The 11,404-nt window shown below is 35.0% G+C and overlaps 3 protein-coding genes across 3 annotated transcripts; 2 read left to right on the forward strand and 1 right to left on the reverse strand.

Moving 5' to 3' along the window:
* LOC109341160 (pentatricopeptide repeat-containing protein At1g71210) lies at positions 2,018–5,025 on the reverse strand. Its single transcript, XM_019579002.1, has one exon. The coding sequence runs from the start codon at positions 4,971–4,973 to the stop codon at positions 2,364–2,366; it is 2,610 nt and encodes an 869-aa protein (XP_019434547.1). The 5' UTR covers positions 4,974–5,025; the 3' UTR covers positions 2,018–2,363.
* On the forward strand, positions 5,547–8,316 carry LOC109341196 (urease accessory protein F). Its single transcript, XM_019579048.1, has 2 exons — positions 5,547–5,659; positions 7,372–8,316. The coding sequence occupies exon 2, from the start codon at positions 7,423–7,425 to the stop codon at positions 8,140–8,142; it is 720 nt and encodes a 239-aa protein (XP_019434593.1). The 5' UTR covers positions 5,547–5,659; positions 7,372–7,422; the 3' UTR covers positions 8,143–8,316.
* LOC109328406 (transcription factor MYB86-like) lies at positions 9,296–10,306 on the forward strand. The gene is made up of 3 exons (XM_019561866.1): positions 9,296–9,553; positions 9,743–9,888; positions 10,153–10,306. Exons 1-3 carry the CDS (start codon positions 9,296–9,298, stop codon positions 10,304–10,306), a joined length of 558 nt encoding a protein of 185 aa, XP_019417411.1.

Consider the following 11,404-nt stretch of genomic DNA (forward strand, 5'->3'; position numbering starts at 1 on the left):
TTTAATCAATAATTATAAATATGCATTTCACCAAAATAGGAGTCAGATTCTTAAAAAAAATATAGTTTTAAGGAGAAGGGAGAAGAAAAAAGAGAGGATAAAGGAGGCAACAATGAAAAAGAAACAAGTATTTGATTGGATTTACTTGTTAAAAATAAGTGGGAGACAATATAAAAAAAGTCAACTATTATGGCTTTTTATCTTGTCTTAATTTGATTTAAGAGCCAATGTGCATAAGTGGAGATTACTGCTACCCCAACAATACAATATAGATGATACACCTACTCATAATTATAATTATGGTTCTCACTTTATTTATTTGGTTCAAGTGCTGAAGTAATTAATATCCCACCATTTATATTAATAATCTTCACATTGATCAAATGGGTATGAAGAAGTCTTTGCTATATTACTTCAAAGTTCAAACGCCATTTCGGTTCAACCGGCCATACATGTTATCACCCATTTGAAATTTTGGAAGACTGAAAACATTAAATAAAATGTCTATCAAAAAAGAAAAAGAAGTAAAATAAATGGTTCTAAACGCAAGATATTGGTCCATTGATATAACACCTTACTAGATCCCTAAATAATGAATTAGGCCAAATGTCAAATGATCGGTTCATGAGAACGACAATCGCTGAGAGAGACAATCATGCACCCCGAAATGACTTATTCTTGACTATAGAGTGAGGTATACCATTTTGGTTATACAAAAAAACAACCCCAAAAAGAGTATTTTCTAGTTCTGGTAATAATGTTATACCTACCACAAACAAGCCCAGTTTATAAACAGCATGTATAACATCTTATTAATGTTCTTCCACCCCTCTCTATCCTATCTTCTCTCTGTTTCAGCTTTCAGATAAATTTTGTCTGTGGTAGCATCTTATAGATGCATGTACACTTTCCTGATTACTATTATATATGCTTTCAGTATGGGTTCCTAAGTAGCAAGTCTATTCCAAAATGAGTTCTAAGAAGATTTCTGACCAACATGAAGTGCTGTCTATTTGAAAATCCAACCAGGGCCTCAAACATGGCATACAATTTTTATTTAAAAAAAGTTACAAACAGAGGGATTATTATTACTAGGACTAGGGCCACATATCTGATTGGTGGGAATAGGAACACCATTGTATGCATTGTATGCCATGAAAAATATAGATGCTTGAGGTCAACTAGTCACTACTAGGAAGTATGTTAATGAAAAATGCAGAGGTCAACAAATTTTGTGCCTGATTTTGAGGATTTTGACATAAAACCATTCAATGGAACATTAAACTGAGGATGACATTTTGATCAATTGCCAATTGGAAGCAATAAAAAATCACGACTTCGAGTGCAAATTCTAAACGAGGAAGGAGTCAGGAACCCTGTCCAGGAAACTAAAGCAAAAACGACAAATTGATTCTTTTGCGCACCAAAATACGAGTTGGTACCTAAAAGAAAAAAAATGCCAAAGGATAATAAAGCAGTACAGATTATGCACTTCTGCTTACAAGAAGAATGCTAGGAAGACAGTAAGCAAATTGCTAGGTTGATGTATGAGGCGAATCCCTTTTAATTCAACAAACTAATACTTTTTGCTGCAGTGAATGATATCAATGGCTAATATGGTACACCAACAACTTGATGAGAGAATACAGCAAAAAGTGGGATATTCTGTTGTGGCAAATTAATGATGATTAGAAAGAGAGAAGGGAAAGGGCTTTTAATTAATTTCTTAATGAATGAAGCATCTAATGGGCAGGTTCAGAAAAACTTACAAGAATAGCAAAATCCAATGTGATATAAAACAAGTGAGAACAACAATCCACATTTGAAGCTTCACCTCTTGTTCTGCATTCCTAATCAAATCTATACAAATCAAACTAAAAAATTCAGTGAATGCTGACACTAAGAAAAACTATTTTATTGAAATATGAAATCCATTAAGCTTGTGCCATGAATAAACTGATATTGTTTTTTTATTGTGTAATGACAACTAGCATAAAAAGAGGTTAAGAAGCAATGCTTCTTAAAACTTTCGAAATACAGTATGTCAAACTCAAATAACATGATGTATAAAAGCTATGTCAAATATCATAGCTTACGTCAATCTAGAGTGATAAATAATACAAGGTGGAAACATATTTTATTTCCTAATGCTTCCACAACCAAAAAGAGAGGAGTGATATAATAAAAAAGATACAAGGACTGCTCAAGATTAACAAGAATAAAATTTAAATAGAAACTAAAACTACTGCATCCAGTGTAACCCATTTTCTGATAAATATGTGAATATAAAAATGTCGTTACCAAAATTGTGTTAACCATTTTTGCATCTTTAACACATTGATTGGAGCACCAGAAGATTCTCTTTAAATGAATGTTCTCCTCCTAGTGCTCTCTTTTGGATACAAGCCTTTATGGGACATTTCTTCAACCCACCGCTTAGCCTCATTTTGCCTTCCATGCTTTGAGAAACCATGTACCATGACATCATAAGTCCACCAATTAGGCTCATAACCCCTTTGACACATTCGACCAAACAACTCAAAAGCTTGGTCCATGTCACCATGGCTTGCTTTTCTCAACAACAAATTGTAGGTGTAAATGTCGAGTGGAAAGCACTTCGATATTAATTCCTCCAAGTCTTCAATAAAATGGTTTACTCTGAGGTGACCAGAAAATGCACCAATAATCAAGGTAAGCATTGAACTACCAGAAAACTCTCCATCTCCCACTCCTCTTAACTGAGCACATGCATCGTAAAGTTCCCGTGAAATCAAAGAATGATAAAGAAGTACATTGCCAATAAAAGAAGTTAATCGACGTCCCATTTTCTCATACAAGTTAACCACATGTATTGCGTCACGATATCTTTGTGATGAACAAAGCTGCTGCACAAGAACCTCATAGCATTCTATGCTTGGATTTAATTCAGCTTTTATCATTTCAAACAAGAACTCACGTGCAATGTCCACCTTATTGGACTTGCAGAGACCAACAATCAATGTATTGAATAATTTTCTACTCACAATACCCTGACACCGTAGATTATGGAAGAAAGTCAGAGCTTCAGAAATACTTTCACTTTTCAAATAACTCTTCAACATAAGAACTTGAGACGACATATCAGGCTCAACGCCATTCCTTTGCATCAACTCAAATACTTGCCTGGCCATGTCAGCCTTCTTGGAAAGCCCAGCTCCCTCAATGAAACAGTTGTAAACCTGGCAATGATTTCCATGACGAGACAGCATCTCCAACAAATTGAAAAACTTTGCATTTGGATTATCCATTTCAAGTAAACAACAAAGAACGGCTCTGAACAAAGGTCGTGTCAGTATATAACCCTTCCCTTTCATCTCAACAAGAAGACGAGCAGCAATATCTCCCCTTTTCAACTTCTTAAAACCCATAATCATCTTTGTGTAGTAGGACATCCTAGCAGTTTCATTGTTAAGTTCCCCATGCATCAAATAACCATCTTCCACTCTTCCGGCTCGGCACAATGCCGATATAAACTTGTCATATGTGGAACTGTTAGGCATAATATTCCGGCCTAAGGCAAGATGGAGCAACTCCTTCATCTCATCAATTTTACACTCCCTACACAAAGCACTGGCCAGCGTAGAGAAGGTTCGTTTATCTGGAAAATAACCTTGACCGACCGAGCTTTTCAACACACTGTATGCTTCCTTGACACATCCATCCCAGCACAAAGTAAGTATTAAGTACTTATAAGCCATGTGATTGGGAGACAACCCAAACTGAGACCTAGAATTGTACAATTCAAGCGCGACATCTACCATCCCTGCTTTACAAAAGAAGCACATGACAGCATTCATGGTAACCATATCAGGCGGAGTACTAGTTTCATTCATATCCATCAACAAATCATAAACATCACGAAGTCGATTCTCCCTCAAAAGCCTCCAAATCAGAATGTTATACCTGACCGAACCAGGCACATAGCCTTCTTCATCCTTCTTCTGCCAAAAAAACTGCAATGCCTCATCCAACCTCCCACCACAGACAAGACCCCTTATCCACACCCCATAAGCATTGTCCAAAGGAATCAACCCCATTTCCCCGAACTCCCTAACAAAGCGAATCGCCTTGTCGAACCTGTTATTCTGACAGAATGCACTGACAAGCACACTAACCTCAGAACCATCCAATTCTTTCTCACTACTAACCAACCCGTTGAAGTAAGCCTCGGCATCATCCAACCTACCCTGCTTACACAAACTCTTAATAACAATAGCATCAGTAACATGATTCTCATAACCCCTCAACCTAATCTGCTTGGCAATGACCTCAAAAGCATTAAAATAGTTTTGCTCAACAAGAGCATTCAACAAGACATGGTAACCAAAGGTATCCAAGTCAAGACCTTGAAAACGCATTTTACCAAACACATGGAGTGCAATCTCAGGTTTGCCAGCAATAGCATACCCAATGACGAGGGTATCATTAAAACGAACACGGTGGGCGTAGCGGCGCTTCCGGAAGGTGTGGAGGAAGTCAAGGATGAGGGGCATGAGGTTGGCGTTGGAAAGGATGCGGAAGATGGCGGTGAATGTGGCGCGAGAGTGGTGGTAGCCAGGTTGGTGGCCAGCCCAGTCAAAGAACTTGAGGGAGGATAGGACGTGGCGGTGGGAGGTGGCGGAGGAGGAAAGATGACGGAGGACGCTGAGAACAAAAGGCTCAGTAAGGGGAGGTAGAGGGAGGGAAGAGAGGGCGGAGGAGAATTCATCGGTGGAGGAGATGATGTGGGAAATGCGGTGGAGTAATGGGTCGCGAGTGGTGGAGGATTTGAACCAGGTTTTGAAGGAATCAGCAACAACGTTTTGGGTGAAAGAAGGTGATACAGAATAATAAGAAGAAGAAGATGAAGAAGAAGAAAAGAGAAGTGTAGAGATTGAAGAAAAAAGGGATCTTGAATGATTGGTTTTGGTTAGTGCATCTTTGAGTGATAGCATTGTGATGCACACCAAGTGTTTGTGTTTATTCTTCTGAGTGAAATGTTGTTGAATTGTTCAACTCGGATACAACATCACTGGGTTTAGGACTATACCTAGAGAACAAGAAAAAAGACACATAGGTCATAGGTGACTGAGTTTCTTCTATAAGATTTCATTTCTTTCATATCGGAAGTGATTTTTAGTTATAGGTTTATCATTTGTGGAAACAAAAATAAAAGAATAAAATATGTTTTTTTCCATAAAAATATCACAATTTAGTTTTAATCTCTAACTTTTTTTATTCAACTTTATTCTTAAAAAATTATTTCCTTTTTGTTGGAACATATATATCTATTGAATATATGGTATTATAATTGCAATTGTGATATGAAAAATAATCTAACCTTATTTTTTAATTGGTAATGAGAGAATTAAAAAATGATAAATTATTTTTGATTGATTCACAATGCCACTTTTAATTGAATAAGAGACTTTTGAGCCTAAGAAAATATTTACAGGTGTTTTTCTTTTCAAAATTAGTATAACATATAACTCATCATATTTCATCTCTCTTGGCAAATAAAACTACTAAAAACCAAAAAAAAAAGAAAATTGAAAAGATGAGTTTCAAAAGAGAGTGAAAGTGCAGTGCAGATTTTGAAGGAGGAGTTTAGAATATAAGTGAAGAACCCTAAAATCAATTGGTAATCTTCAATTACCATCATATGCTTCATTGCTTATTCTCTTTTTGCAATCTCTCTCCATTTTTGTATCTTTTTTTTTTAATCTGCCTCTTAATTATTCTCTGCCTTGTATGTAACCTTAATTACCTCATTCCTTTTCACCATTTTTTGATAAATTAAGTTTATTTACATGTTGTTAGGTCATTAATTCTTTGCTCTGAATAAAGGGTTTTTTTTTGCTCTAAAATTTGTAAATTTCAGTGTCCTGATCCCATAATATCTCATTTTCAATCAACACAACATCATTGTTTTCCTTGCTACTATCATTTTATTCAAATTTTTATACTATTATGGTGTAGGTCGATCCATATAACCAACCATTTTTGTTGTTGTTGTTGTCTTAGACTCCACTATAGTTACATGGTTACTGAATGCAGCATACCACATACTGTGTTCGTTCGTTATAAATGAAGTCTTGTAATAATAATATAAAAAAGTGACTGACCGATACAAATCATGTACCAGAACCGTGGATGTGGTGGAAGAGGTCTTGGTTACTGCTCCCGTAGCCTTGGGACCAGAGATTGTAGGTATATTATGGGCTTCTATCATGAATGGGAGTAGGAATGAATCCCAAGAGAAAATGTTTTAGTTTTTTCTCTGGTGATGATATTAGGTTCAAGTTCATAGAGAATGTCATGCTACAGCGGCTTGACTAGTAATTTCTGAATAATTTTGTCTCATGGAGAACCTCTATTAATAGATTGTTCCAACTCTTTCGTCCCAGTGCTATTTGATTTTAACATGCAGGTTGGTCGGTTGCAACTTTAGTAGCTTAATAATTTTTATCTATAAAACTACGCATGACTATTTATGCGCCAACTTCAACTTTTGAGAGAGTTGGTTCTTGACATAAGACCGAATATGATCAAGTTGTTAGGATCTGTTAACTTAAGTTTTTGAGAGAGGCTGGTTCTAACAATCTTAAAAAGATTTTGTAAGATATGGTTCCGGAATAGACTGCAAGATGTAGTTCCCTAAAAGAAAATGGCCAAAAAACGTAGAAGAAAGGGGGAATTCAAGTTTCTCTTACTCAATGGCCTTTATTCGCTTGAGAGATCTATGTTTGACATATTTTTACACTACTTGAGAGATTTGATTATTATGTTGCTCCCCTTTCAATTAACTAAGATAAATAAGCATGTTAGTTTCAGCCTTTCAGGGATAAGACACTCTAAAGTAAACTTACCTCTAAAGTGAGCAAGTAAAAGTGTATCAAATATTATATTTTAGTGGGTTAAGAACATGATCTCTTTTAGATTATATCAAGGGTGGATATACCTTGCCAACTTAGAGATAAACTCACTTTAGACGAGTTTTTTCCTAATTTCATAACACCCATGAATGAGAGAGTCATAACCTGAGTCGATTTTACTTGAGAAAATAATTTTTTGAGAAAATCATGTTTTGTTTATTTCGAGTAGATTTTTGCTACACTAAATCTGCTGTAACCTATAACTCATTTATCAGTAAAATTTTGCTGACTGATTGCAACTATTTTTTGTGACCTTAAAGCTTCTGATGTGATTATTATAGAATCATATTGCTCTTTTTGAAACTGAACGTTGGTCAGGTTGAGTTTTCCAAAGACTTTACCTCATATAATTCATTTCTCAAAAGATCTATATATTGTCTAAAAAACTTGAATGCATTAGCCTGGTTTATATGACTAGACACTCATAGAAATCTGATATTACAGGTCAACACTGGAGATATAATTTACGATGCAAATAAACGAAGGGCACAACAAAACCTACCCTGCAGACGCACTTTTACACTGGAGCCAATGGCAGTTGCTGGATTCTCTTTTACCTACTGGTGGATTTGCTCATTCCTTTGGTCTTGAAGCAGCAGTTCAATGCCACCTAGTGTCTAATCCCGACGAGCTTAAGACATTTATTATCCATGTCTTGGAGAATACGGGAAGCTTATTCCTTCCTTTTGTGTACTCAGCTTCGGTGTCACCCAAAATGGAAACCTGGCATAACCTCGACAAAATATTGGATGCTACCCTGACTAATGAAGTGGGTCGAAAGGCATCAACCTCACAAGGATCAGCATTAATGAGAGTGGCTTCAGCTGTGTTTTCAGAGATTCCTTCTCTCAAAACCATGAGAGATGCTACTCTGGGGTCAGGGACCGTATCTTTTCACCATGCTCCTATATTTGGACTTATATGTGGAGCTCTAGGATTTGATATTACTACTTCTCAGAGAGCTTACATGTTCATCACAATGAGAGATGTGATTTCTGCAGCAACAAGGCTAAATTTGATAGGGCCCCTTGGTGCAGCACTGTTGCAGCATCAAGTTGCTCCTATCGCCGAAGTTACATTAGAAAAATGGATGAATCGCGGAGTCGAGGATGCTTGCCAAACTGCACCTCTGCTTGATACTGTTCAAGGCTGCCATGGTTACTTGTTTTCTAGGCTATTTTCATCTTAACAGTCACAAACATTGATGTTGCATTTCATATTTTGAAGCACATAAAAAGTTTGCATGAAACAAATGGTGTGGTGCTTCAAAACTGAATCACTGTTTTGGAACTTTGAATTATGCTCACTCTTTACTTTGCTCCAAGCTATTTGATATATGTCAAACTGAATAGTTCCCTACGAATTACTTTGATATTTACTATTAGGTCACTTAGAGGATCATTAAAAGTGATAGTCTCTATAATTATTAAGTCTAAAAATAAGTTTAAGTTGAGAAATAGTCTCTATATCTAAGGGGATTATAAGTCTCAACTCTCAAGAGAGTTTTTCTTACATTATGGCTATAAGTCTTTATTCATTTAAAAAATTTAATAACCTTTGTTAAGATTGAAGCAAAACTTACCAAATTTGGTTTTCCACTTCCCTTCTGATATAGCAGCACTGCTTTATAATTCCAATATTTTCAAAAAAAGCTTATTAAAATTTTATAAAGTTGAGTCTTAGCAAGAAAATCTAAAGTCTTGTACATGAAATGGTGATGCAAGAGATGCTATTCTCTATAGTCAAACGAGTAATCATAGTAGGAAGGTATAACTTATTGACAATAAAATAAGAGCACTATTTTATCAAACCACTAATCATAGTTTACTTCATTCAATTCCCTATTAATCTCATTTAATAATAAACAATGCACCTTTTTTAATAAACAACGTAAATAACATAAACAGTTGAAACTGTCAGTTATTTCTGTTATTCACTACCCATTTCAACTTTCATTCTCTCCCTCTATTTTCTTTCTCTCATCTTCCACTTGTCACTCTTCTGCTTCTTAAAGATTATCTCCTCCATTAGGTGATTTTTCCCATTCCCTTTTTCTTTTTCATTGAATTTTTCGAACCATTTTGTTATTGTTGTTAATGTTCTTCAAACATGAGATAATGTTCCAACATTGGAACTGAAAGTTGTAAAAAATATAACTTTTTCCAAACTCTTTCTTGCCCAGCAAGAAACTTTTTCATGAATTTCTGTTATAAGACCTTACTGTTATTGCTATTATACTATACAATGATAATGATTATAATCATATAAAAATGTTATTAGTTGTGACCTTTTTCACTAACTTCAAATCTCTCTTATTTATTAGGCTACACTCATTGGTTATGATGTCAAAGGAAAAAGTAAATAGAGGGATTTGGAAACCATATGAAGAAGAAATTTTGATAGCACATGTTATCGAGCATGGGCTGAAAAATATAAAAAATGTAACAGGACTCGACCGTTCCGAAAGAAGCTGCAAGCGTCGATGGAATAAGCAGCTTAAGCAACGTATGAATTTGGATCCATTTACTCCAGAGGAAGTGGCTAAAATCATTGAACTCCATGCTAAACTTGGTAACAATTTGACTCAAATTGCAGAAGAGGTTTGTAGTTGATTGAGTTTCTTAAACTTTAGTCACACAATTTTTGAAGCGCGCTTAATTCGCACCAATATGATTAAAATACCATTCTCTGAATGAAGATCTTCTACAGTATCGGAGGGTGTAATTCTTTTTTCCGTGATAATATGATATTACTTGTGAGATTCATTGCTTTCAATATCTTTATGTTAGATTCCTGGACGATCCTTCGAGGATATAAGAAATTTATGCAGATCCCTCGATTTTCAAATAAAACTAACTCTAAGCAGCCAGCAACAAGTTTATGTCTCACAAGCTGCATCCAATCCTGACACAACTGGACAAAGTAGCATTCCTCAGTAAGTGTATTATAGTAGCCGCACATCGCGAATTAGAAATTTCTGTTCTATACATGTCAGATCACGAATTAGTAATTGTACCCATCGAGTACTATAGAAAATTAGAAATTCTGTATATGATAATTGTTTTTCAGTTATGTGAACATTTCTTACATAAGACCAATCCCAATATAAATTGTTGAACAGCTATAGTAGTAACTATATAGTAATTAATGGTGTGATTGATGAATTTCATTAAGTTAAAAGAAGTTTCTTGCAATGCAGGGTTCCTTCACCAACAAGCATAACAAGTCAACAAGGTAGCAACAACAGTGGTGTTTCTGGTGATGCTTCCATGCTTTCATTGAATGAGCAAGTGGATTCATATTCAACAGATGAAGATAGTTTATATGGAGCTGCGAAGAGATTTCTCAAGTAACCAAAGAATAGATAAGAGAGTTTTGAAATGATGAAAAGTCTTTCAATCAAAGTTTTAGGAACTTTTATACTTTTATGTGCTGCTACTAGTTACATGCATGCAGTTACTTTTGTTTGGTAAATCATGATATGAATTTTGGAACCACATTTTTTGCCATAATCATTTAGCTCATTTTTCATGTATTTCAGTTTTGGAATGTTTGAATTTTAGTGGACTCTCTGGTACACTAAACTAGGAATCACATATAATGTCTCACAAAGAGTGGATTATACCTATAAGTGATTGATTCTTCAACAAAAGTAATGTAAACAAGTGGTAAATGATATATCAATTACATATAAATCTTTACATTGACCAACACAAATATTACATATATTTGTTACTTATCCCTGCAACAAAGAGTGGTGTTTAAAATTGTCTTAGGGCAACATAGATATTATTAGTGTGGAAGATTGTTGATATTTAGTGTTGATCGGATATGGTCGGTATCAAGTGCCCGGTTGAATAAAAATGATTAGAAGTCTTAGTTGGAATGTTGTTTGGATCCGTTGGGAGAGATACCTGAAAATGTTCTCTAATGATCAACTCAGTATGAAGTCTCTAGAGAGATAATGAGAGTAAATAAGAGAGAAGTTAGATCAAAAGCAATAAGTGCAAACAATAGATGAGGGAATGAGAATTAATTATATTTCATGCATGAGATATTCTATTTATAGAGTTTGAGGTTGCTGATGTGGTTCCTGGCCATTGGTTAGTACATGGTGATACAATGGAAATATTTTGGGTTGTCTTTGTTCACCCTGCAGGTTTGCAGTTGTCGAACTGTCGAGGGTAGGTAGAATGTGTAGGCGGTATGGCAGGTGAAATATCAACTTGCATTAAAGGTCAATTCACATTAAAGGTCAACTCGCATTAATTTTATCATCGAAATGTATTTCGCACTATTATTTATTTAATAAGATTATTTTTTTTTGTTCATTCATATACCTAATTTATTAAAATGAATTGTTCCAAATCATATATCAACATCCGTGAAACAAAATAAAAAAAGTTAATAAATCATTTTTTTAATTAACCTAATATATTTTCTTTCAAGCA

This window comes from Lupinus angustifolius, chromosome LG02, assembly GCF_001865875.1.
Source record: "Lupinus angustifolius cultivar Tanjil chromosome LG02, LupAngTanjil_v1.0, whole genome shotgun sequence".
Classification (NCBI taxonomy): domain Eukaryota; kingdom Viridiplantae; phylum Streptophyta; class Magnoliopsida; order Fabales; family Fabaceae; genus Lupinus; species Lupinus angustifolius.

Coding starts and splice junctions, on each gene's coding strand:
- LOC109341160 (XM_019579002.1), bottom strand. CDS start 4,973: ATGCTATCACTCAAAGATGCACTAACCAAAACCAATCATTCAAGATCC.
- LOC109328406 (XM_019561866.1), top strand. CDS start 9,296: ATGTCAAAGGAAAAAGTAAATAGAGGGATTTGGAAACCATATGAAGAA. Junction 9,554..9,742: donor TGACTCAAATTGCAGAAGAG/GTTTGTAGTTGA, acceptor TCTTTATGTTAG/ATTCCTGGACGATCCTTCGA. Junction 9,889..10,152: donor GGACAAAGTAGCATTCCTCA/GTAAGTGTATTA, acceptor CTTGCAATGCAG/GGTTCCTTCACCAACAAGCA.
- LOC109341196 (XM_019579048.1), top strand. CDS start 7,423: ATGCAAATAAACGAAGGGCACAACAAAACCTACCCTGCAGACGCACTT.